Source organism: Alligator mississippiensis, chromosome 4, assembly GCF_030867095.1.
Source record: "Alligator mississippiensis isolate rAllMis1 chromosome 4, rAllMis1, whole genome shotgun sequence".
NCBI classification, from domain to species: Eukaryota; Metazoa; Chordata; order Crocodylia; family Alligatoridae; genus Alligator; species Alligator mississippiensis.
The window spans coordinates 41,044,650-41,071,327 of record NC_081827.1 but is presented as its reverse complement, the minus strand read 5'-3'; the positions used below and the strand labels follow the sequence as shown (position 1 = coordinate 41,071,327).

Below are 26,678 nucleotides of genomic sequence, written 5' to 3'. Positions count from 1 at the left end.
CACCTCATCTCAAAAGATGTGTGATGAAATATAAGGGGTTGAATGGCTGATGAATAAAATGAAAGTGCTACAGGAAAGCTGTTTGAATAGAGCCTTGAAAGGATAAGACAGTTTATTTTAGAGTGGACAGAGACACACAAGAATGTCATAAAGAAACTAAGTTTGGAGCACTGTGCAATGACTCTCCAGTCAGTAACCCTCTCTATTCATACAAACAAAAGAGCACTTGCAATGAATATGATTAAAACTGATAAAATTAAGTAAAATAGTAATTTCAGAGAACAAGTAAACCAACCACCAACACTTGAAATTAGAAAAAGACATGCCCAATGGGCAGATTGTTCTGTAACTGTTAAATACTATAATTCTTATAGCTCCCTCTTTCATATTGTTGTGTTCACCATTGGAGACAAGAACCTAATCTAGATATTTCAATTCAGTATGAACTGTAGCATGCTTGTATGAAAGGAAAATGCTCCAGCAGTCAATATATGAGTATAGATATTGATTGCTAAAATACAATTACTATGAGTAAGTACTAAAGTAAGTACTAGTAAATACTTCTCTAATGACTAAGTACTAGAACAACTGCCTTAATCATGAGGCCTTGGCTTGATTATAATGGATAAAGGCAAGTATTTCCTTAATTTGACCATGGCATTGGCTAGAAAGACAAATTCCTTCCTTGCTCTAGGGTTGTTGGTGGTAGCTGTGGTGGTCTAAGGACATAGGCAGACAAGGTTCTTTGGATAGATGTGATATCTTTTATTAGACCAATTAAATAGTTGAAAAGATAGTTCTTTGCAAGCTTTCAGGCACTAACACCCTTCTTCAGGAATAGGGAGAGTGGTGTTGTTTTGTGTGCTCTCCTGGGTAGAATAGATACCAATATACAAAATACAGGTCTCTGAAAATGCAAATGCATGACAATGAGGATCAGACGAAATGGGAGACAATAGGTGTGAGACAGGTAAGTGGGAGAAGCAGGAAAGGGAGGGAATGTTGACCTGGTGATAGACTGTAGCTGGTTAAATACAGACAGGTTACCTAGAGTTAACAGATGTCAGGCAGGTTATAATGTGCCATAAATCCAATGTCTATATTGGACAACCTGGACAGGTTGGACATATGGGCACAAAACAACAGAATGCAATGCAACAAGGAGAAATGCAAAGTGCTGCACCTAGGGAGGAAAAACGTCCAGCATACCTACCGCCTAGGAAATGACCTGCTTGGTGGCACGGAAGCGGAAAGGGATCTTCGAGTCCTAGTGAACTCCAAGATGAACATGAGTCGTCAGTGTGACGAAGTCATCAGAAAAGCTAATGGCACTTTATCGTGCATCAGCAGATACATGACGAACAGAACCAAGGAGGTGATACTTCCCCTCTATCGGGTGCTGGTCAGACCACAGTTGGAATACTGTGTGCAATTTTGGGTGCCACACTTCAAGAGGGATGTGGATAACCTGGAGAGGGTCCAGAGAAGGGCCACTCGTATGGTTAAGGGCTTGCAGGCCAAGCCCTATGAGGAGAGACTGGGGCACCTGGACCTTTTCAGCCTCCGCAAGAGAAGGTTGAGAGGCGACCTTGTGGCTGCCTATAAGTTCATCATGGGGGCACAGAAGGGAATTGGTGAGGTTTACTCACCAAGGCGCCCCTGGGGGTTACAAGAAATAATGACCATAAGCTAGCAGAGAGCAGATTTAGACTGGACATTAGGAAGAACTTCTTCACAGTTAGTGGCCAAAGTCTGGAATGGGCTCCCAAGGGTGGTGGTGCTCTCCCCTACCCTGGGGGTCTTCAAGAGGAGGTTAGATAGGCATCTAGCTGGAGTCATCTAAACACAGCACTCTTTTCTGCCTATGCAGGGGATCTATTGAGGTCCCTTCCGACCCTAACATCTATGAATCTATTAATCTATATTTAGTCCATGATTTCTGTATCCAGTAGATTTATGAAGTGAAGTTTGTAGTCTTATCTACTAAAGGTGTTTTGTAAATTCACTTTGAGGATTAGGACAGAGATTGGAGAGAGAGAGGTTGTCTTGTGAAAAGTGTGCACCCACAGGTAATTGGGTATTTTTGTCTTTGATAGATTTTCAGTACGTGTTCATTCTGGAATGCAGTTGTTGTTTGTTTTCTTCTACATACTTTCGATCAGATCATTTAGCACGCTGGCTGAGATATATAACATTTCTGGAGGTGCAGGTGTAAGATCCAGTAACGGCGATGGTTCTGTTGTGGGGTGTAGTTATTGTGGTAGTGGTAGAGATGTGTTGGCAGGTTTTACATTTTTTGCCCCAGCATGGTCTGGATCAATTCAGTGTATTTTGGGCCATAGGAAGTTTGCTTCTGGTGATATGGTTGGCAAGGTTTGGTGCTTGTTTAAAGGCTGGGATGAGTGGTTCTGGAAGGATCTCTTTAAGAATTGGGTCTTCTTCTAGTATGGGTTGCAACTGTTTATGGATTTTCTGTATAGGTTCCAGGGAAGGATGGTATATCATAACTAATGGTGTGCAATTCATGGGGATTTTCTTTTTGTATTGTAGCAATTCTTCACATGGTATCCAGGTGACTCTTTCTATCTCTCTGGAGAAGTGTCTTTGTTGGGTGAAAGCCCTTTTGAGATTTGCAAGGTGATGATTATGAGTATTCTTCTCAGTGAAAATTTGGTGATATCAGAGGGCTTGGCTGTATATTACAGCTTTCTTGGTGTGTTTTGGGTGATTGCTGATTCTGTGAAGATATGTATGTTGGTCCATGGGTTTCTTTTATATGCTGGTTTGTATTTTACTATTCTGGATATTGATCATAGTGTCTAAAGAGGAAATGTTGGTACTGGAGTATTCTAGAGATAGTCTGATGGAGGGGTGATGGTTGTTGAATTTGTGATGGAACTCAATCAGAGACTTCAGGTTTTGGGTCCAAATGATGAAGGTGTTATCTATATATCTTAGGTATAGCATGGGTTTGATGGTGCTGTTCTTGAGTAATTCTACTTCCAGGTAACCTGTCTGCATTTTATAAGCTACATTCTATCATGAAGTCAACAATTCCTGTTCCCCCCCACCCAACCTACCTGTCTCACACCTACTGTCTCCCATTCCCTGTGATCCTCACTGCCATGCAATTGCATGTTCACAGACCTGCATTTTCCATATTGGCTTCTATTTTACCCAGGAGAGCACACAAAACAACACCAGACTCTCCCTATGCCTGAAGAAGGGTGTGTGCGCCCAAAAGCTTGCAAAGAAAAATCGTTCCAACTTTTTAGTTGATCTAATAAAAGATATCACACCTTTCCTTGCTCTGTACTTAAATCTACACAGGCACATTGGCTTTCTTAAAAAAAAATAATAAACCTGAATACATTTATCTATCTAAATTAGTAGAATCTGGATGAGATTGTAATATAAATATTCTGAATTCTTAGAAGTGAAAAAGAGGTGTGAGTGCAGACAAAACCATCATCCTTTTGGTCCTTTCTTCTGTCAGTGCTCTGTGAATGTACTTAAAAACACTGAAATACTTAACAAAGACCTTCATGCTATGAAAGCTTAAAATATTAGAAGCTATACTGAAAGGGTTCACTCGCACAGATTCACAGTGGCTTGTCTCCCCAATTTAAGTTGTACACTTTCAGTGATTATTCATACTGCTCCAGTACAAAAGATCCCATACTGAACATTGCTGGAAACCACAAATACTGCAGAATGGTAGTACCAGAGGTGATTTTTAAAAAGAACCAATAGTCAGTACTTTGTAAAGGAAAAATCCCATTCAGAATGTACACATTTGTGTAGCGTCCGGCACAAGTTATCAATGGACTCTGTATAAATTAAGTTTAACCACTGTGGAGACCATGTCAGTATATTTGACATCTTGCATCCCCAGCACCAAGAGCACTATAGAATAATGGAAAGAAAGCACAGCCAGTCTTAGTGTGCAACTATTGTATGTCTTCAGTACTTCACCTCAGATCATTCCCTCCCTGAGCCACTGCACTTATGGTGAAAGTATCTACTCAGGCAAAAACTGCAAATAACCCATGAGTGCTATCAGGTATGTGATTTCTGAATGAAATTTGCCCATATTCATAGAGGAATGCTGCATTTAGTTTTAGGCCTTTATAAAATATTTGGGATAAAGCTGGTCTTTTAATTTTACATGTATACTGTGCCTAGCGCAAAGAGTTCTCAGCTCTCAGGTGAACTCTTAGGTACAATAATAATAAATTATACTAACAACAACTTTAGAGGAATTTTATTTTCCTCATGACTAAGTGTAGCCATTACATCAAATACCTTTGTGTTTACACTAACTTTTTATAACCATAGCTTTTAAGGATGGACGGGATCATCATGATCATATAGTCTAATCTCAAACATAATAAGGACTACAGAGTTTAATCATCGATTCTCCTAATCTAAACCATCCCAGATCTAGATCAACGTTTCGTACCCAAAATAGAGCATAGTACAGCCAGGGTATTTCTACATGTGCCATTAATGCACAGACATAAACTGGGGAGCTTACTGATTCACAGTTTATTGCTCCCAGGAAGCTCCTAAGTGCACAGTTTACACATGTGCCCGAACCACAGCATACTGAGCTGGGTCAGAGCAGCTTCAGCTGTCAGGCGACCCCGGGGGTTAGCCTGCCAGCCCAGGGCTGCTCTGACCATACCCAATGTGCTGCAGAGGGGCCGGCTGGACCACGAGAGTGCTTCAGTAGAGGGCTAGCCAGCAAGCAGCCCCAACACTGAAGCAGCTTTGTGCCCTAGCCAGCTAGCTCAGTGTCTACACATGTGCTGCTGCAGAATAAAAAACTCAGCAGCAAGGTAGTATGTATATTTACAAGTTCTACCCTGCTGAGGAGTTTATTAATAGGGGTGCATGTGTAGATGCTGAGGGCACCTATACACAAGAGCGAAGGCTACTCCAACATGCTGGAATTCCAGTGCATCAAGTCAAGTCTGCTGGGGCATGGCAATTGCTGCGTTCCAACAACCTCCTGCATCTCATGTATCAGCGTCCCAACACTTAAAAATGGAGGTGGGGACATTTGAACTAGCACTCATCAAATAAGTGCCCCACCACCATTTTTAGGTGCAGGGATGCTGAGACAGGAGACATGGCACAGCTTTAATAAGAGCAGCTGTTGGAGCCGATCTAATTAAAGTGCCACATCGCCCACCACCAGAGCAGGTGTAAAGGTGCCCTGAAATGTTTACTGCACAGTGAATTATTCATCTGTGTAGTACATGTCTTATGTAGATGCACTTACAGAGAATGAATCTAGACTCCAAGTGATGATGAGAAATACATCATATCCTTTAGTAATTTGCTCCAATGGTTAATTACCTTTAATATTAAAAATGTACATCTTTTTCTTGTTGTAATGGAGTTTATGTTTGAGCCGATCATTTCAGTTTATAACCTGATTCTTGTAATATTAAACCTTTGCTACATTAAAGTCTGCGTGTTTGGAAAACCATATAATGAGCACACAGATATTCAGTATTAAATACCACTTACTGTATTTCAACAAAACCACACTTTTGATCTAATAGCACTGCTTCCTTAAAATTAGCATTAATACATGTTTAATTTAATTCCTATCTCTAAATTTAAAAATCATGAACTAGGTAACATGGATAAGTTATAATGCTATACCAACAAAATATTGCATTTAAAGTACTCCTAAAATAAATGTTTGCTTTTCTGAACACTCGTCTCCATATTTGAATTTGCATTAGTTATTCCCATGATATTGCCTGTGTTCAAGTGAATTGAAAAACTGTTGACTCCATTCTGCAAATCTTATATACTTAACCTATTCACAAGAGTCATGACAGCAACTGGCCTACTTACACGAGAAAAATTTTAAAAATGGCCAAGTGTTTGCAGTAATGGGAATCTATACATTATAGTTATCACTTAGTATTTGTTGCAGTATTTTCTATGGCCACAATCAAGTTAAGCTTCACTATGTTACAATATACAAACATAAAAACACCTTACTCCACTAAGCTTATTTGGCATATCAGTTCTGCTTACTACTTGAAAAGTGTTCAAAGTAATTTGTAATATATGAAACTGGGTCCCAACCCAATCCAGGACAGAAAAGATTGCTGTCCCTATTGTATACCGATTGCTTGGCCAATGCAAAAAGAAGTGGTGATCTCAGTTTTAAGCACTGTCTGAATATTAAATATGCATGAACACTAAGTGCATGATTCAGGGAAGCACTTAGGCACGTACTTCAGTTGAACCATGTTCAGGAAAATGCCTAATTGTGTGCTTAACTGCAAGTCCATGCTAAAGGCCCATTGTATGTGCTTTGCTGAACAGAGATCTTTTCAGAAATTAAGGTTAAATTAGTTTTCTCTCCCCAGGTATAGACAGGAATAAATCACAGTGGTGGGTAAATAGGGATGAGGGAGCTTGCACAGCTGATACTTTTTTGGTATACATTTTGTGGAGAAACAGACAAATTAAGTCTCTAAGAGTCTTAAGTCTCTATTCAGGCAGCTTTCATGAACACTCAATTCAATTCAAAATTATTAATGTAAATACAGTTTTCAAATATGCAAGAATGCAATATTTTCTTTGGGTTGAGAACCCAGAAGCAACATTACTATCAGTAAACTTTTAAAGCAGCATCCTTAGATATCACTTATTATTGGTGAGACATTTATCTTCTCCTGTACTTTATTTAAAAAATGATATTATTGCATAATTAAGCTGGCTGGAACGAATTAAGAAGTTTAAAATGAATATAACTTTCAAGACTGAGAATATGTGCATGTCTGAAAATACGTCTGCAGAAGAGAAGACCAAGGCAGGATTTGATAGCAGGCTTTAAGGACCTGAAGAGTGGTTCCAAAGAGCATGGGACTAAAACGGTTCTCAGTGGTGACAGATAACAGAACTAGGAGCAATGGTCTCAAGTTGCAGCAAGAGAGGTTTAGGTTGGATATTAGGAAAAACTTTCTCACTAGGAAAGTGGTGAAGCACTGGGACAGATTACCTAGACAGGTGGTGAAATCTCTATCCTCAGAGGTTTTTAAGGTCCAGCTTGATAAAACCCTGGCTGGAATGATCTACTTGGGGATGGTCCTGCTTTGAAAAGGGGGTTGAACTAGATGACTTCCTGAGGTCCCTTCCAACCCTCATTTTCTATGATTCTATATCCTTGGATTAAATATTCAAGGATATGTCCTTTTTGTGTCCCATTTTAGGAGGTCTGGGATTGGTTACATTGCCTTCACCACCAATATTACAATTTTCTCTTTTAAGGAGATATAAAACCAAACTTGAACAAAGTGAACCAAACTGTCCACTCACAGCTTGCATTATAGATATCAGGGACTGTACACACAAAAGAACTTCTAGACAGGCTCTTCTTATGTTGCATTTTTCCAAATCCATACTCTGTATACAGTCCAAAAAGACAGTTTATGTATATAAAATATGTAATATAATACTGGAATGGACTAATAAGAGAAAGAAAAAAGGCACCCAAACCAGGAATTAATAGCAAATGGGTACCTAAATTTGCATTAGGCATCCTGTACTATCTGGTCATAAACAGTGCAAATAAAAACCCAATTAAGTTGAATACAAAATGCCCTTGTGTATGGTTTTAATAAAGTCATATGACTCACTAACAATACAATCATTATCAGAAGAAAATTTAAACATAATTGAAACTGCTGAACATCATATTGATTAGCACATGCAAAAGCAAGAAATAAAAATGGCCTTGTATTTTAAGGCTAAAAAACAAAATGGTGTTTTATTGGACTCCAACAATTGGTAAAAAATAAAAAATATTAAAATATCTTAGGATCATTTTAAAGCATCTGTTATATTAGCACACCCACAGTCTGATTCTGCAATTTTTCAAACACATCTTTAAAGCTCTTGTAGCCAGTTGTATAGTGTTAATAAAACTTACATTTTGAAGCATGACATAAGTGTTATCAATAGAGCTCAATCACATAAAAGTAAAAACAATACACTTAAATTAAAAGGTTTCCCCTTTGTAACAGTGTTGGAGTATTATTAGTTGTGAAAAATAATTAAATTGTGTACCATTTTCTAAAGTGAGGAACATCTCTGAGAATAAAGGTTACATTCCACGTATTGCATTCTTTCTGTCCTCAAACTGAAGGGCTTTTGTTTTCTGGATTTCTTTTATCTCATTATAAATAGAAATTCAAGTAAGCCACTTACCTACAAGATTGCTACCACTATCTTGTAAAAACATTAAATACTTGATATTGATGGTATATCAAGGTAACTGCAGGAAATGAGCATTCATTCAAATAGAAATCAATCTTTTCTTAGTTTGAAACCACCTACTGCAATGGTATCTAAGGGCACTAAACATCTTTGGCATGGAAAGAAAGGGCTGAGTATCTCTGTCCTGTTACTTATATATAAAATAGTTTCACAGATAAGGCATCAAGTAGTTTTACAAGCTTCTTGCACTAATTAAAAAGCAATACAAAAAATATTTTATTCAACTTTGGCTTTTTGTTTTTGCTCTTCAGAGCTGAGTAAGTCTGAGAGATATTAAAGGCAGCAGGTAATGCAGTGCTTTGGGGAAATGTACAATGGAATGATTCATAGTATATCCACAGCTATGTACAAGCATTTGCAAAAACACACGGATGATCCAACAATTTCTCCTTTTGTAATCCATTCAATATGGTTAGCTCACCTATATCAAACCATATTTGAAATAATGTGCACAGAAACTAACATATAATGAAAATCTAGTAAGTATTTTGCAGACATTCATGAAATATGTACAGTTTTCAATGTAGTTAATGGCACCATTTTTCATCATAAAACAGGACACTATACAATTTGATCACAGTAGTACCTCTTAAAAGAATGTTATTAACCACACTCTATCAAGATGCAGGAAAAAAAGAAATCCCATGAAAAAATGTACAGAATTCCCATTAAAACTATGGACATGGTCTTCAGCTGATTTAAGTCAACATGCCTCCACTGATGTCAATACCAAATTACCGCAGCTGTAGTTCTGACCCTACGTTCTCTTTCCCTAGCAGGGCATGCTATTTTGTGCTCATGAGTAAACACAGACGGACTGTGTTGAATGTTGTCATCATTCCCTAATAATCAGCTACACTTCTCTGATTTTATCATTTTTATCCTCTCCATTAATAGTGTGTCATACCTGCTGCTGTGGTTCAGTAGGAGATTCCTTCTCCGCCACAAGAGAGACCTCCATTCAGTTCCTGGGTGTGCATATAACTACATCCATTGAGACACTGAATGTTTAGACTCTGTCTGGCCTTTGAATTCTGTCTCAATGGTCTATGGGGAGGATGAAAAGTCTGAGCAGCCTCTACTCCTCCATACTCCTACCTAGGCGAATGCGTCAAAGGTCCTGGTGACCTCTCATGCAATACCTTGATCCAGAAGGATGGATGGTTTCCTACTATTAATAGTGTGCCATAAGAGACAACCATTTTCCAGTAGGGCTCATGTTGTTGTTTTGTCAGTTACTGGTGATAATAGAATCTGTCCCCCAATCAATCATATACTGTTAAGGAATATGGTTAGTTTTGAAATAAAAATAATGCACTAAGCTAAGCAAGTGGCCTGACCCAAAAGAGATTACTTCTAATCAATCAAACGGAGCACTGCCAAATCCTGAAAAAGGCAAAGTTCCCATACTTCTATTCCTGGTGGTAATTCCACTGTGATGGTATGATGAAATGAAGCAGTAAAAATAAGCTGATTAGAAATGTACTAAACAGCCTCTGGGCATAAAGAATGGATGGTAAGCAAAGACAGGAAATTTACTCTACTTGACAGTTTAAATGGGGTTTCTTTGTTAAGTTCCTTTGAACATGCCAAGAATTTCTGGAACATTGTAAAATTATATTAAATGGTATATTTTCGTACAATGGTATATTATTTTATACCATTCTTGTGGCAAATATGCCAACATAAAACATCATACCCAATCACCTGCAAACTTTCTAATAGGAACTAGAAGACTATAAATCTACCATGGTGTCCTCTACACAGAGTCAGAATTCCTACCATTTCTTCTTTCCATTACATTTTTTGCTTTGTAAAATATTTAATTTTCAACTATGTTCTGTACTAGACATGATCTTTCTCATTAAAATGAGAGAAGATTTGAATACCTAACAGATTCTGTGGCATATTAATATGGTACGACTTTGATCTTTTCAGTGTTCTACATTTCATTAGAGAACCAATTTCTTCTCTTCTTCTGGAGTTGGTGAGTAAGGAGCAGAAACTGAATACACAGCCAATCAAACTGTAAATTATTGAAAGAGTCCAATGAGTGATAAGCATGCATTTTTATAATCCAACAGATAAGCAAGCCTCTGAAATTATTTTCTATTTTAAAAGGATAATAAAAAACAATTCACCAGAAACAACACTGCATTCTGTTCTTATTCTGCCACTTACTGCCAGATGTAGGAAAACTTTTTCTAATTTATTTTTTGAAAACTGTGATCTCACATACCCTCTTAGTTGCTAATTTTTTTCAATGAGGAAAGCAAGCATGTGTCTCACTTTGTTTCCACAAATGAATTATTTTCCACTACAATGCTGTTGTCTTATTACTATTAAATTTGTACTTACTTCCAATTTGCCCACTGTTGTTATTTACTTATCTTAAATTACACTGTAAATTATTGCAGGCTGGATTTGTGTTAGCCTATGCAGTTTTATGTCAACCAGCACAAGGGGTCCTGTTCCTGATAATCATCACCATCACTATGGTGATAATGTGATAAGTAACAAGAAAGCCGCCCATGAGATTGGGTGATTTTTTTTATATGCCCAGATAAAGGGTTCTACTTATTATATGGTAATTCAATCTTTAATTTAACAAAACAAAGTTTCTAGCCCTAATGAGGTGAAAGTGAAAACACAAATACCAAGATGACAAAATGTGTTCTTTTTAAAATCTCTTCCTTTTAGACCAGTACCATGTTTCTTGAGACTTGTGACTCAGTGCTTAGGGTTCACAATATTGTAAATTTCCTGACAGATATCAGTACTACTCTAGATTGATATAATCTTGAAATGTCAGTTTGATCATGACACCATTAATACAGCCTAGTATCATTTGCATTAAATAGGACCACACAACTATTATTGTTGGACTGATCCATCTTATTCTCATATTTGTGAAACAGGGTATGAATAGGATTGGGTGACTATTTTAATCATCTACTTTCAGAGGTTAATAGTACCAGCTGGGTTGCAGATGGTTCCAAGTTGAAATGATTTTTCAGCCAATAGACTCCAAATAAGAGTCCTGGCTAGACACTAAAACTTAACAGAAGGACCCCTGGCCTTCACCTTTCCATGGATCACATTCACAGATTTTTTCAAGTATACAGATGGCCTTCAACATATGGAAGCATGATGAAAATATGAGCCATAGAACCAGTTATACAAGTAGAGCTGGCTGAAAGTTAATGGAATTTATGCTGCAAAGGAAATTCTGAGAGTTCATAATTTTACTCATTCCAAATCAAGACCAAAAATTGAAAGCTTAAATTTTTTGTGAAGTAAAATATTTTCTTTTGTACTTAATCTAAAAGTTTTTTCATAAGGTCAAAGTGTTTTTTTTTAATGTATTATTTTGAAATTTATATTTAAAAACTAATTATTAAATGTTTATTATGTTTATAGTCTATTACATTAAAAATATAACAATTTAAAACAAACACAATATTTCAATATTATTGGATTTTTTATTTCCCCTCAAAGATGTCAACAAAATCAGTAAGATGTTGTAATACAATTTGATGTAATCAAATCAGCATTATTCTAAACTCAATAGCCTGTGGCATACTTTTTTCCAATTCTTATTCTACATTCTGAATATGTAAGATAGACAAGAGTGTTTTTCCCTCCTCCACCAGAGCATCCCTGAAGTTTTGATCACAATCTTGAAATATATCAAATAGTAAATAGGCTAGTAAATATGCATTAGCTTCACTTGATTATAGAAAAAAGTGTTGTGTCTATTGTGTAGACCAAATTTTGGACTAAGATAGATTTGTATTCCTGGTGAAGGTAGAGCTACATTTTGCATGGAAAAGTGTAAAGTAATCTCTTCTATATTTAATATTCCCTGTTTTTTTCCTACTGAAGTTCCTGAAGCATTTGTGGAATTGCAACCTCCATCTTGTGAGGAGGGCTGGAAAGGATCTCATAACATCAACTAGTCCAGCCCCCTGCTCAGGGCAGAATCATCCTGGACTAAACCATCCCAAGCAAGTGTCTATCTAACACTTTAAAACTTCCAAGGACAGAGATTCCAAAATTTCTTGACCACCCTCATAATCAGAAAGTTTCTCTAATCTCCAAACCTAAATTACCCCTGCTGTAGGTTGAGGCCCTTACTCCTAGTATTGTTCCCAACAACCTCAGAGAAAAATCACATCTCCATCTTCTCTGTAATCAAAATTGTATTTGAAAGTTATCAAACTCCCACTTAGTCTTTTCTTCTCCAAAATAAATAACCCTAGCTATTTCAGCCTTTCCTCATAAGTCTTGCCTCATAGGCCCCTAATCATTTTTGTTACTCTGTGGTGGGCTCCTTCCAAACTGTCCACATACTTCTTGAAGTTGGGGGCCCAAAACAGGACACATACTCCAGATGAGGCCTCACCATTGCAATAGAGTGGAAGAATCACTGGTCTTGATTCGCCGGTGACAATCCTATTAATACAACCCAGCACACTGGTAGCTTTTTATGCAACAAGAGTACACTGCGGGCTCATATTCAGCTTATGGTGCCACTGTAACCTCCTGGTCCTTCTCTGCAGTACTGCAGCCTAGCTAGTCATTCCCCAGTCTGTACTGATGCATGCAATTATTCTGTCCCAAATGTAGGACTTTGCACTTGTCCTTGTTGAATCTCATCTGATTGATTGCAGACCATGTCTCCAGCTTAGTCAGGTCATTCTGGTTCCTAACCCCACACTCTGGAGTATCTGCAAATCCACCCAACTTGGTGTCATCTGCAAATTTGCTAACAGTGTGTTTGATCCCATCATCCAAATCATTAATGGTATAATCATTAGTGGGATCATGATAATATTCCTACAGGCTCTGGAAGACATGAAAAGCTATGCTTGAGTTATTTTCTATTATTCTGTCTGAAAAAATTCACAAGGCAATATTGATCATCAGCCATGAGGGCTCTTCCATGTAGAAGTCCTCCTCCATTTTCAGCTGCATGTGGAAGCCTACTTTGCAGCAGTGGCAAATCATGCTTTTCTTATTTGCTAGGGCTTAGTGTGCAGTTTGCAGTATTTTCTTTTGCATTCTTGGCAGTCATCCATATCCTAGTCACCTCCAGATCAGATAATTGTAATCCCTCTTACTTCAGCTGCCATATAAAGACCACATGGAAACTTCAGAAATTACTGAAAGGAAGCAACTTATTTATTGGCAAGTCTCACATGAAACATTAAACATGTTGCATAAATGCATGGGATCCATGGGACCCTACATTCAATTAAAGTGGTTGCGTTTTTAAGGCATTCTACATATCTGAGTGATATTTCCCTTTATGCCTTATCTAAATGTTTGAGACCAGATGACGGTCTCCAGACCATGCTGCAAATCCAATAAACAAAAAGTCCAGGCTTTTTATGGGGAAGGCTTGTGGGATTGTTTGAGAATTTTGTAAATTAAAGGTTACTTTATTTGTGCTAGTTAACTTTGGTTCAGTTTCTGAAAGATCAATTCATCCCTCCTTCAAATCACCTATGGCTCTCTTCCTCCATTCCTTGGAGTCTAAAATCTATTGTTCCTGAAAAATAGCCAGTTTTTCAGGCCAGAAATAACTACTGGACTGTGAGGAAAGATCCAGCTGATTTTTCAGGCCAGAAATAACTACTGGACTGTGAGGAAAGAGCCACCTGACTTCTCATAATATTGCCTATATGTACATAGCACATTTCATCCTGATATAAAAACACATTAGGATATGCCTTTGTGCTTGATAAGAATTTTTTTTTCTAACAGCTTGATTAAAAACTCCATTAATTAGATTTGTCATGACTAGACTTTGGGGTTTATAGGATCACAATTGTCCAAAAAAATAACCCAATCAGGTCCCCTCTACATCTGGCCACAGTCAAATGCAATTTATTTTTAAAACCTGCTAATATAAGTGTTAGTCTTAAACAATGATATTAAATGCCATTTTTCAAGTCTGCATACCCTCTAATTTATTAGAGAGCTTCCCCTTCCAAAGTGAGTAAAATCTTTTTTGTATTTTTTGCCTTTGTGAGGAATTCTCTTTCCTAAATTAGTACTGAAGTGTCACCTTGACAGACCCACGAACAGAAAAATCATTCATAATCTACTCTGTTTCTCTCAAGAGTAGACAGTCTAGGTCATGCATCTGCAGGATCTCCAATTATTCCACATAGGCCCAGACAGTGTTTAGTGATGCTCAAACTTTAGTAACCTGTCTGCTATAAATATAAAATATGATAAATGTACACTTACCAATTTCTCTTGAGATCTGAGTAAATGCTTCTACACCACTCTCTCCATAGTTTCCCTCTGAAGCCAGAGTCAACACATAGTTCCATCCAAGGGCTGTCACGATATCAACCATGGCCTGGGCTTGATATGAGTCAGGTGGAACCACTCGGGAAAAAAAATCATACCTGGTGTTATCACTTAGTTCTGGAGCTGTGGATGCATAGCTGATTTGAGGTATCTGCAAACAAAATGATAAGTAATTTAAGCCAATCCAAAATAATTTTCAACTACATACTTGAGTATCTAAAGGGCTTAAAATAGCTTATGCACTGAAGATGCACAGAACTGAGTATCTTGCTTTAATTAAACCAACTGATCAGAAAGTATTTTAGATATTGTGAAATGTCAGTCAAGTTTCATTGAGTAACATTTTTTACAACAGATAATGAATTCTGCTTTTCCCCATATGTCATGACTCCTGAAATAAGAACAACATTCTTTAAAAAAAAAAATCCCACTTCTAAAACCCAATGCACAAGTGAACAAAAAGAACTCGTACTGTTCACATATCAAGGGGGAAATGTCATATTTTAGAAGAAATGTCACATTTTACAAAAGGTTAATTCTTAAAAGTCATATTTACTGCTAATTGAGGAAACTTAAGGATTTTATGTCCTATTTCACAATGTTTGCCTCTTTTACGTTTCATTCTGATTTGTAATGATTTAACATGCTATTTCATTATTTGGGTTATGCAGAAATATCCATAAAACAGTGATATTGGCTATATACCACATATAATTAGAATCTTAGCAAATTCATATAATCTGTCATAATACTTATTTTGCATGCTAAAGGCAAAGAAAAATGGTTAAATAACACGCCTATACTTTTTAAAAAACTAAATTACAATTTTCAAGACATTTCACTGTATGTTTCAAGACAGCTTTTATGTTCCTAATAAAGTCTCAAAATTAATAATATTGTGTCGTTCAATCAGAACTTTGTTTTCTGAAATAAAGTTTGGGACAGTTCAGAAGATGGCGGCAAGTAACATATTATCAATTTATATAAAGAATAAACCTGAAAAATAAAATTAAATTGTATTATTAATTCTAATTGGTCTGATTTGAAAACGGATTAAATAGTCACTAGCTACCTATGAAAAATTACTTCAAAATATGTTTGAGCATATGCAGAATGTCAACTAATTGCATGAAAATTATGTTCTAAGGATTTCTGAGGTGTTATTAATTTGACAGAGGAGCAAAGGATGGCCTCAAAGCCTTTTGTCTTAGTCATTTAAACGTAGAATTATTGGAAAATAGGGCTGAAAGGGACCTCAGGAAGTCATCTAATCCAAGCTCCTGCTAAAAGCAGGAACATCCCTGCTCAAAGCCTGTCTAAAACAAATGTAACTTAAAAAATCTGGATTCTTATTCCAGCTTCATCAGTGACTTTTGGTAAATTACTACATCCCTTCTTACTTTAGTTACCCAGTTCTTCCTTCTTTTTTTATGGCGTAGATTAAAAGGCAGGTTACTGCCTGGGGGGGTGGGAGGGTGGCACACAGCCATTTAAAAGTGGGTAAGTGGAAAATAAATCTTGAAAATGTAAGAGGAAGGTGACCTTTCAAAGAAAATAATACTCCTCACAAAGCAAAGCTCCATAAGCTAAACAAATATGAATTTTCTTTCTTTTAGGAGGCATGTCCTAAAACCCTTCTAGCACTTCATGAACCAATATTCAGACAGATAGTGGCTTGTTAACATGCATTATAACCAAATGCCTCCCTTTGAAATTTGCTGTTTGGACCATGAAAAATTCCATTTTCCCAAAGAATTAAATACACTGTTTCTCTCCTTTTGGTTCTCATCATTCACTGCAAATAGTCAGGGGAGCTTGCTGTGTTGAACAGTAACAGTAAAGTGATCACTGTATCAAAATCATTACCAACTTGTTCTAGCCCAATGATGTTTCCTTACAAAATCAAGGAGTAGACCCATAGAAGTCACTTTCTCAGTTGTGGTGAGAGTGAAAAATCCTATAGACATGTTTTGTGATCTGTTTGTATGATATACTGATGAAAAGTTTCAGATCAGAGGAGGTATCTCATATATTATGCACTCCCTTACTTGAGCCAATAGAAAATCCAAACAAAAATCCTACTGCTATTACATCTTCCTTTCAACAATGAGTACTTTAATCTAGTAGTAATAACCAATGGCAAAACAAGTAGAGCTGGCAGCTAGGCAAACCCTGCAGGAGAGCAGGGGGGGCGGGCAGGGGCATACAGGTGTCCAAAAGTGGAGGGCAGACCTGGGGGACCACAGGATCCGAACTCCAGAACAGCCTCTGTCTGCTTGTGGCTTCTCCTGCTTTAAAAGCAACAGGTGGAGTGGGCAGAGCAGCAGCTCAGCTGGAAACTGTTTAGGAGTTCCCAAAAAGGGTAAGCCATGGGGCTGCTTTTCCTGCCAGAGTACAGACTTCATGGGGTTGAGGGGAGATTCTGGTGCCCCTCCTAACTTGGTGGCCAGGGTGGGTCGCATTTTTGCCCACCTCTAGTTATGCTACTGGTAATTACAATAAACATAGAAAGAAAATGAAACATGGTGCAGTTCATCAGGAGGAAGATTTAAATGGGACCGATTACCCTCTGTCTTGTACCCTGTCTTGCACTTCTTAGACCAGCATCAAGGTAAGCAAAAATGCTTCTATTTTCAGTTGTAGACTTTTAGTTCCAGTTTTGCACAGGTGTGAATTACTACTTAAGACAGTGATTCTCAACCAGAGAATCTTGGGGTGCACCAAGAACTTTATAAGGGTGCTGTTGGATGCTACGCAATATTAGTGAAATGAAAGAGGAGGAAAAAGCTGAAGTATGTAATACCGTTTTTACCTCAGACCTCACAGGCAAAATCAGCTCCCACACTACTGCACAAGGCAGCACAGTTTGGGGAGAAGGTAAGCAGCCCTCACTGGTGAAAGAACAGGTTAAGGACAATTTAGAAAAGCTGGATTTGTTAAAGTCCATGAGGCCAGATGTAATGCATCTAAGGGTGCTGAGGGAGTTGACTGATGTGACTGCAAAGTCACTGGCCATTATCTTTGAAAACTACTGGCAATTGGGGAGAGGTCCCAAATGATTGGGAAAGGGCAAATATAGTGCCCATCTTTAAGAAAAGGAAGGAGGATTCAGGGAACTACAGACTAGATAGCCTCACCTCAGTCCCTGGAAAAATCATGGAGCAGGTCTTCAAGGAATCCATTTCTAAGCACTTGGAGGAAAAGAAAGTGATCAGGAGCTGTCAACATGGATTCACCAAAGGGCAAGTAATGCCTGACCAACTGGCTATGTGGATGCAGGGAAAGCAGTGGGCATAATATACTTTGACTTTAGCAAGGATTTTGATACCATCTCCCACAGCATTCTTGCAAGCAAGCTAAGGAAGTACAGGTTGGATGAATGGACTGTAAGGTGGATAGAAAGCTGTCTGGATTGTCAGGCTCAATGGGTAGTGATCAATGGTTCGAGGTCTAGTTGGCAGCCTGTATCTAGTGAAGTGCTCCGGGGGCCAGTTCTGGGGGTGTTTTTGTTCAGTATCATTATTAACGATCTGTAAAATAGGATGGATTGCACCCAAAGCAAGTCTGTGGATAACACCAAGCTGGGGGGTATAGTAGATACACTAGAGGGTAGGGCTAGGATTCAGAGTCACCTAAACAAATTGGCGGATTGGGCCAAAAGAAATCTCATGAGGTCCAACAAGGACAACTTCAAAATCCTGCACTTAGGATGGAATGATCCCATGTACCATTACAGGCTCAGGACCAACTGGTTGGCCAGCGGCTCTGCAGAAAAGTACCAGGCTGTTACAATGGACAATAAGCTGGATATGAGTTGACAGTGTGCCTTTGTTGCCTGTAAGGGAAGCGAAGAGATACTGGAGGCAGAAAGTAAGACACCAGGGTTGAAAGGGTGCTTGCAAGCATCTGTATCATTGCTGAAGCTATAAAGAGCCATTCAGGGATCCTTCTTCTCCTGGTGTTTCTGGAGAAGAGAAGGAAGGAGCGGAACTCTGCTATAAAGAGAGACTCAGAACACAGAAGGGAAGAACAATCAGAACTGGAATTTGTTTCCCAATCCAACAAAGTGAGAGTGGAAACAGCTGGGAGCATTCAGGAAGCTGCAAAGAAGACTCTTCAGGGAGTCAGCCCTAGTGAGAAAGCTGATAGGGAAGAAGCCAAGACAAAGCAGCTTTCAGGTAACCTGAAGCATCAAGCAGCCTAGGACTGAGAAGGAGGTACCATAAAAACCTAAATAGGAGGACTCAGAAGGGGGTACCATAAAGACCTGAATAGAAGGACAAAGATAAGTTAACTTTGTTTCCTCCACCTGGGAAGAGGGGAAGAATCCTCCTAGACACAGAGCGATAGTGAAGAATAACTGTCTGCACATAAGCTGGGAGATTGTTTAAACTCAAGACAGTTCATTTTTCTAAGGCCCTGGTGGAAGCTAACCAAGACTAAGTTAGTGGTGACTTATTTGAACCAGAGGCAAGGGAATGACTCTGACAGGCTCTGGCAGATTATATGGAATATAAATTAACACCCAGTGGAACGGGAGAGGGTATAGGGGTTGGTGGAGCCCTCACTATACTAAGGCAGACATAAGTACCAATTGTGCAAAAAGCTACACACCCAGACATTTCTTCTTTCTCCCTTATCAGCAAGTCGGGGCAGGAAAGAGCGTGAGTGTGAGGAATATTGCATCAAGAAGAGTCCTGGCAGTCTTCAGCCTTAGTAGAAGAAAAAAAAAGAAAAGGAAAACCTTATGGAGAAGGTGATAACAATCTGAGACTAATTGACTACCTAAATTGAGGCGAGACTGACATCAATTACACGTAAACGTTCAACAGGAATGGCCATTACCAAAAAGGCTAATGGCATACTGGGCTGCATAGGTACAAGTGTTGCTAGCAGATCAAGGGAAGAAATTATTCCCTTCTATTCAGCAGTGGTGAGACCACGTCTGGAATACTATGTCCAGTTTTGGGGCCCCAACTACAGAAAGGATGTGGACCAATTTGAAAGAGTCCAGCGGAGAACAACAAAAATGATTAGAGGGCTGTGGAACATGCCTTATGAGGAGAGGGTGAGGGAACTAGGCTTATTTATTCTGCAGAAGACTGGGGGGAGGGGGGGATTTGATAGCAGCCTTTAACTACCCGAAGGGCAATTTAAAAGAGGATGGAGCTAAACTATCCTTAGTGGTGGCAGATGAAAGAACAAGGAGCAACGGTCTCAAGTTTCAGCAAGAGAACTTTAGCTTGGATGTTAGAAAAAACTCTCATTAGTAGGGTTGCGAAGCACTGGAACAGATTATCGAGGGAGGTTGCGGAGTCGCCATCCTTACAGGTTTTTAAGGCCCTCCTTTGTGCAGAGGGTTGGACTAGATGACCTCCTGAGGTCCCTTCCAGTCTTAATTTTCTATAGTTCTATGATTAGCACTGTTAGGTGGGCAAACACCTGCACATGACCCACAAGATAAACCAGGAATTACAAACAGGAATCTATTTATCAAAAGAATTCTGACCTGTTGGGTCTTTCTGAGTTCTTTTCAACAGAAAAATTACTTTATTATTGTCACAGGGCACTAGGGTGTCCTGCTCCTTTTATGGACTGGAACTGCTAGGGGGAAAGCCCTAGCAGTCAGCTGGGAGCCCCAGCTGCTGGTTACCAGGGCAGCCAGAACGAGTTAGCTGGCTCACACCTGCCAGCGGTCAGCTGACCAGAAGGGGCAGGGCCTGGCTCATATATAAACCCCAGGGTTGAGGCCAGGAAGGCAGTTCCCTGCTAGCAGCCAGAGGGGAAAAATCCTCCAGGGAGGAAATGCCTGATATGCTGCACCTAGGGCTAAGGGGGCTCTGTAAGCTCCACTGGTACCCTTGCCTACTAGACATTTAGTGCTAGGAATGAAATCTGATTCTCTTAAAGGGTCAGAGCACACATGGATTTTTGTATTATGTTATAGCCTAGGGGCTTATGTTTTGTTTGCTGTTGTATACCACCGGTGGTTTGGGTGAAGCTATTGGGGAAGAAGGAGGCCTCATAGGGGACCCCAGCGCCAGAGAGGGCGTGGCATTTGGGGTGCACGAACCCCAGGACCAGAAAGATGCAGGGACAGGGCTGCGGAGAGCCCAGGTGCCAGTGAGGCACAGGGACAGGGCTGCGGAGAGCCCAGGTGCCAGTGAGGCACAGCAACAGGGCTGTGGAGAGCCCAAAGAGAGGACAAGGAGGCCAATTACAGTAAGGCCCAGACAGGACAACGTCGGTGCCATCTGCTAGGTTTGGGGCATGGTAAAGGGGCGGTTGGAGCCATGGATATAGCCCATAAGGCTGGAGTGTCCTGTGATATCTACTTTGGAATGGGACCCACAAGGGGTCCGGGAACCCACGGGGTTCAAGGAAATCCACCAGGACCATGTCCAATGGGATGTGAAGGCAGTCTCCCTATATCATAAATCCATCAAGACGTGGCGGGCAAGAATAAAGGGTACCCATTGGGCCAAACTGGCATGGTCATGGGGCCTTAGGGGTAACACGGCCATCCTTAAGGACCCCATCCCATGACAATTATTTTTATATAGTCAAAAAAGGCAAATTAAAGCTAAGACATTGCATTTTCCTAAAGGTACTTGGAATATAAAAAGATTGGGAACCACTGACTTAAGGTCTAAAGCAAGTGAGAAATACACTTACTCTCTTCATTAAAACACATAAACAAAAACTAACCTAGACGTTCAGCAGGTGAAAAAGGAAACAAACAAAACAAAAAGCCTTTAAAATGTTTTATTTAATTGTTTAGGGATTTTTCCCAGTTCTTTTATTCCCTACAGATGTCTTATTGTTTAGAGCCTTTGAAAAAAACCTTACACCATTTAATATTTGTCCCCCCAAAAGTACCTCTTTCTTTAAACTTAGAAGGAAGGTGGAAATAAATTAGCACCTTTACACTCTCCTTCACAGAAGGAAACTCAGCATTTTCATACACTGATTTTTTTATTATTTTTTTTTTTATATACAAGAAATCCATGCACGTAGAACAGTTGGCTCAGGTGCTTTGGAAAACAGAATTAAAAGTTCTGAGTTTTGTGAGATATTAGACAAGAAAGCAGCTCCAAAAAAATGACATTCTTTTCAAAATACAAAAGATTGTTTGGCGTGCAGACAAGTTGTTAGAATTTACTAGCTCAATAACCCATGAACTATGAATTTATACATTAAACTGTAACAACTTCAGTTATGGACTGTAGGTTTAATAAACCATATTTTACATGTCCCTAAGTACATTTTTACATGATAGAGCATAATGCTTCCTGAGCAAAAGAACTGTTAAGGTCTATCAATTCAGTAATACGTAGCTTTAATACTCCCCAAATACCATCTGTATTTACATTGTAGATCCTATTGAACTACTGGGATAAAAATCTACTTTTTCCAAGATACCCAAGAGTTTTTTTTCTCTTATACTTATTTAGTTTCTAATAGTTAAAATTAAACAAAATATGTTTAAAAACCTTTACACAGTATGTTTGTATAATACATAGTCCTATTAATGTTTTGGGTTTTTTTCTTAGAAATAAGTGAAAAAAAACAACTGGTGATGTACCTGCACTTAAATCAATTGTAGAGTTTTCATACAAACTGATAACTGCTATGAGTATTTATACTTTTATACTATTTGATTTAATATTTTTGCTTTATCTTTTCCTGCTGGACTCTCACTGATCTGTTCTAATACATTATAGGTCAGACACTGGTATCTTATTGAATATATGAGGTAATATTCAATGTGTTTAACAGTGACAAAATTAGGAACAGGATCATGTTAATGTTAAGGGCCACCTTTGTTACTCAGCCCAGTGCCCTGCAATTCCAGTTAATCATGTAATAAAAACATCCACAAGAACATTTGCTGAGTCCTGTCCTTCATAAGCGTTTAGAGTAAGTGTAGGCACATACCAAGTGAGCATGTCATCAAAGAATCTATTTCTAAACACTTGGAGGATAATAAATGATCAGGTATAGTCAACATGGATTCATCAACAACAAGCAGGAGTGAATGAGTGGGGAAGGGTGCAGTGATGCAGCCATAACACCTTTGATTTCTCCTCCCAGGAGTGAACTGGAGCAAGGTGTAGAGGAGCAGGGACAGAAAGCTGCTGTTAGAGGAGCTGCGGCTGCTGAGGGGCAGATTAACACTTCCCTGACCCTGAAGCCATCATCAAGTCAAGAGCTTTTGATCTTCATTCACCATATGGAACTGTAGTAGCTGGAGAGTCAGGGAAGGGTTAACCTGGCTTTTGGAAGTGACCTGCCCTTCTACAGCATGTCCAGCCCCGACTCCAGTCTTTCTTACTCTGCAGCCTCCTTTCCAAAATCTTAGATTCACTAGTGACAGTAAGTCAAGCTTAACAAGGATTTGATCACAATCTTCAAATACATATAGATAAGTTATAAAGAGGGTGGCAGCTGACTATTCTCTGTGGTTGCAGGAACAGAATAAGAAGTAACAATCTTAAATTGCATCTAGGAATCTTTAGCCTGGATATTAGGAAGGATTAACTAAGTATTATGGTGGCTAAGTACTGGAACAGATTGCCTAGAGAGGCTATGGAATCTCTATCCTAGGAAGGTTTTAAGAACTGGGATGATCTAGAAAAGGATAAATCTGCCATGAGTGGCAGTTAGAATCAAGGACCTGAGGTCCTCATATATTTCAATGATTCTATAATTAAAGCTCCCCTAACTTGGGCTTTAAAAGATCTATAGCTCTTGATGAACTATTCCTGGAAGTACCAGGTATGCTCACATCTCATTAAAGTTAATTCAGTGTTACCTAGATTTCACTCACTCTTTGAACTTTAGCTTTAGTACCAGAACATTATTGTTCATTAAGAAGAAACCACTTAAGCTATAGATTGGCCAAGACAACTGCAATACCTACAAAACAGCAAGTCATTTAATAGAGAGAAGGTTTCTTACATACCTAGATCTGAATTAAACCAAAGACAAAAATCTGCAGACATCTACCTTAGGCCAGTGCAAGATGTATTGCTCATAAATAAAGGCTGGCAGGGTTTGTCTTCAAATTAGACTCAGTCCAATAAAAAGGTCATTGAACAAGGTGTGTCTAGTTTCTTTTGGTTCTTTTTGAACTCATCACAAGATTTGCTTACATTAAAATATGCAGTTCTGGTAAATTCTTTCAAAAAAGCCCATAGGAGTTAAAAGCTCCCTTATTAAAGAGCTGGTTATGATAAGCAACATTTCTATTTTCAGAATCAACTGTCCACAAGATACGTTCATCCACCACCCCCTGCAATAGTGCTGGAGACCACATCTGTCCCAAACAGCTACCAGAGTTACTGATGTAAAATCTGTTTCCTTCAGATGGAAAAGGCACACATGACTACAGAAGTCTTCTCAGAGTGCCAAGAGCAAAATAACAGTGTCTTTTATTATTATTTGTTTTCCTGCCTTCCCAATAGATTTTCTGACCTTCTGATCTAGGAATATTCATTGTGGCCTGTTACTGATGGATTGGATATACTCTAGTTCAGGAGCCTGCAACCCTGGCACACATGCCAGAGCATGGCATATGAAGGCATTTTGTTTGGCACATGCACCTCAGGCAGGATGATGGGGAAGGGGCTGGGGCTGCGCTGCCACAAGGATTGCAGCTCCCCCCACCATCTGCCCAGAGAGGCACGTGCACCCATTGCTGGCAAAAAGCCAGCAGCAGGGCTCTGCGACCCAGTGCAGGCCTCTCTACCGCCTGCCACAAGCAGCCCAGGATCTGTGGCAGGTGGCAGGAGCCTTCCTAGAGTCCAGGCTAGCTTTGGCAGGCATCCAGGAAGCTGCAAGCACCTGAACCAGTCTGAGGAACCCCAGCCTAGCTTGTTGCTGCTGGCAGGTGCATACGCACCTGGGATGGATGGATGGGGAGCCACAAGGGGCCTGAGCCTTGTTGTGGCAGCACAGCCTGGGCCTCTTTCCCACTGTCCACCCCAAGGTGTGTGTGCACCCACCAGTTAAGCTGGGGCTCTGAGGATCCCAGTGCAGTCACTTGCAGGCTCCTAGCTGCCTGCCACAGCAGGCCTGGGCTCTGGGCAGGCCCCTGCCATCCATCATGGAGCCCAGGCTGCTTGCAATAGGTGGCAAGGAAGGGGCCTGGACTGCCACAAGGATTGGGCTCCTCTTGGCTCCCCTACCATCTGCCCCTGGCATGCCAACATCTTCCAAGTAGAGGTTGCAAGTGTTTTTGGTACTCTGCCCAAAACGTTGCCAACCCCTCTTTTAGTTCTTTCCAGCCCTGTCCAGAGCTGTTTATAAGGACACTCAGGTCAGATAACAAAACCTAGGAAACCTGTGACCAGGCCTGAAATGCCTGCCTGCTGACCGTTGGCACTAGATTTATGACCCAGATACCTTATTCTGGGTGGACCCAAACCCTCAGACCAACCACAACTCAATTTTATTGATACACAGTGATAGCAGATAAAAATAATGCAGGCAAAGCAAACAATTCTATATCTACCAGTCCTAAAGCTGTCACATAGGGAAGGTACATCTGGTCAGTATGCAAGCTTCACCCTGTGGTTCTCTCTTGAATGTCAAATGGCAGCAGCCTGAAGGTCGAGGGCCAAGCCTTACCCACCCTCCAGTCTGCCCCCACGGGGTGGGCAAAACAGAATGGTGGTGTGCCCTCTGTCTATGGTGGCCTCAGGTTCCCCCATCAGGGACCCTTTGCTATTCTGAAATCCCCCCTTTTGTATCTTTTTCCTCCTCTGATGACTCTTCATTCTTAGTGTGGTAGGGACAGGGTCCCAGCCCCTGCCATGCTCCAGTGGTAATAGCCATGCTGGCCAGGGACTCACCCATCTGATTCCAGCCATGCAGCATAGCTCTGGCATCTGGGACAATGCAGCTGCTGGCAATCCCGGGAGCATGAGAACACATGCTCTGGGAAACTGGTCCTGATTGGCCCACAATGAGAAGTGAGGAGTTTAAAGGGAGGACGCTGAGGAGAGCTTGGCATTTAGTGTCCCCAGCTTTGAAACCCCACAAAGGACCACTGGAGGGCAGAAACCTCAAAGAAGTAGCCGCCACACACTGGACCCTCATGAGGCTTCAAGACCTGCAGGCACAAGCCAGAACCATCACCACTCTCCCTGAAAGATAAGTAAACATGAGCTGGGAGAGGAACACCACATGCCCTCCACAGTCGCCCAGAGCAGGGACCCAGTGAGGAGCATGCCCATGGCGAACAGTTGGTGCAGACCAGCCAAGAAAGAGAGAGAGTTAAAGCAAGGGGAAACAGTCTGCCAGGAGGAGTGAGGACCTCAAATGAAACCGGGGACAGCCGAAATAAAAAAGGGGCTATTTGTGTCCTGCTGGTGAGGACAGAATTGAGCAGAGGCCAGAAACTGCAGCAGAACAAGCTCTGGAAAAGGAAGAAGAAATCCAAGGGATTCTCCTATAATTTTGATTTATAAAGGAAAAGAGGGAATCAAGGACTAAAGAGAAGAAGCCTTATCTGTAGTTTAGTTCATCCAGATAGGAGAATGATACCAGAAGAGGAGAAAAGGAGAAAAAGTTAAATCCCCCCTGAAAATTTCACTTAGAATTGGGAGAGAAAATATACCTAGTTCCCCAAAAAGGGCAATTAATGAGATCAAGGCCAGAAGGCCTAGGACTCACCAGGGAAAAATTGTTAATGAGTTCATCAAAGTGATTCTTGATTTAACAGGTCTGGTTATATAGCAGCCAGGGCTGCATAGAAGAAGATATCGATGCTGTGTGGTACAAACTGGAGAGAGAGAGGCCAAGCTATTCACCACTCACCATCACTGGGAAATACTGACCATCAACCCAAGAGAAAAGGGGCAGAGTGTAGTGGAGGTGAAGCCCTGCAAAAGATCAGCAAGTGGGTCAGACTGGCTTACATGTCAAGAACATCCCTCCTCCTGAACATTAATTTTTCATCAAGGAGTGGCAGGTGAGTGAGAGAGAGACGAAAGGCAGTATAGCCCTTATGAGTATGAGGTGGAAGGACATAGCCTGCT

At 40.0% G+C, this 26,678-nt stretch overlaps 1 protein-coding gene across 4 annotated transcripts in view; it reads right to left on the bottom strand.

Annotated features, from left to right (window-relative positions):
• GRM8 (glutamate metabotropic receptor 8) overlaps positions 1 to 26,678 on the bottom strand; it is a 583,772-nt gene that overhangs the window by 442,921 nt on the left and 114,173 nt on the right. For all 4 annotated transcript variants that reach the window (XM_006266273.4, XM_059725919.1, XM_059725916.1 and 1 more), the window contains exon 3: positions 14,569 to 14,785. In XM_006266273.4, coding sequence (XP_006266335.1) covers positions 14,569 to 14,785 — 217 coding nt within the window. The remainder of the gene's footprint in view (positions 1 to 14,568; positions 14,786 to 26,678) is intronic.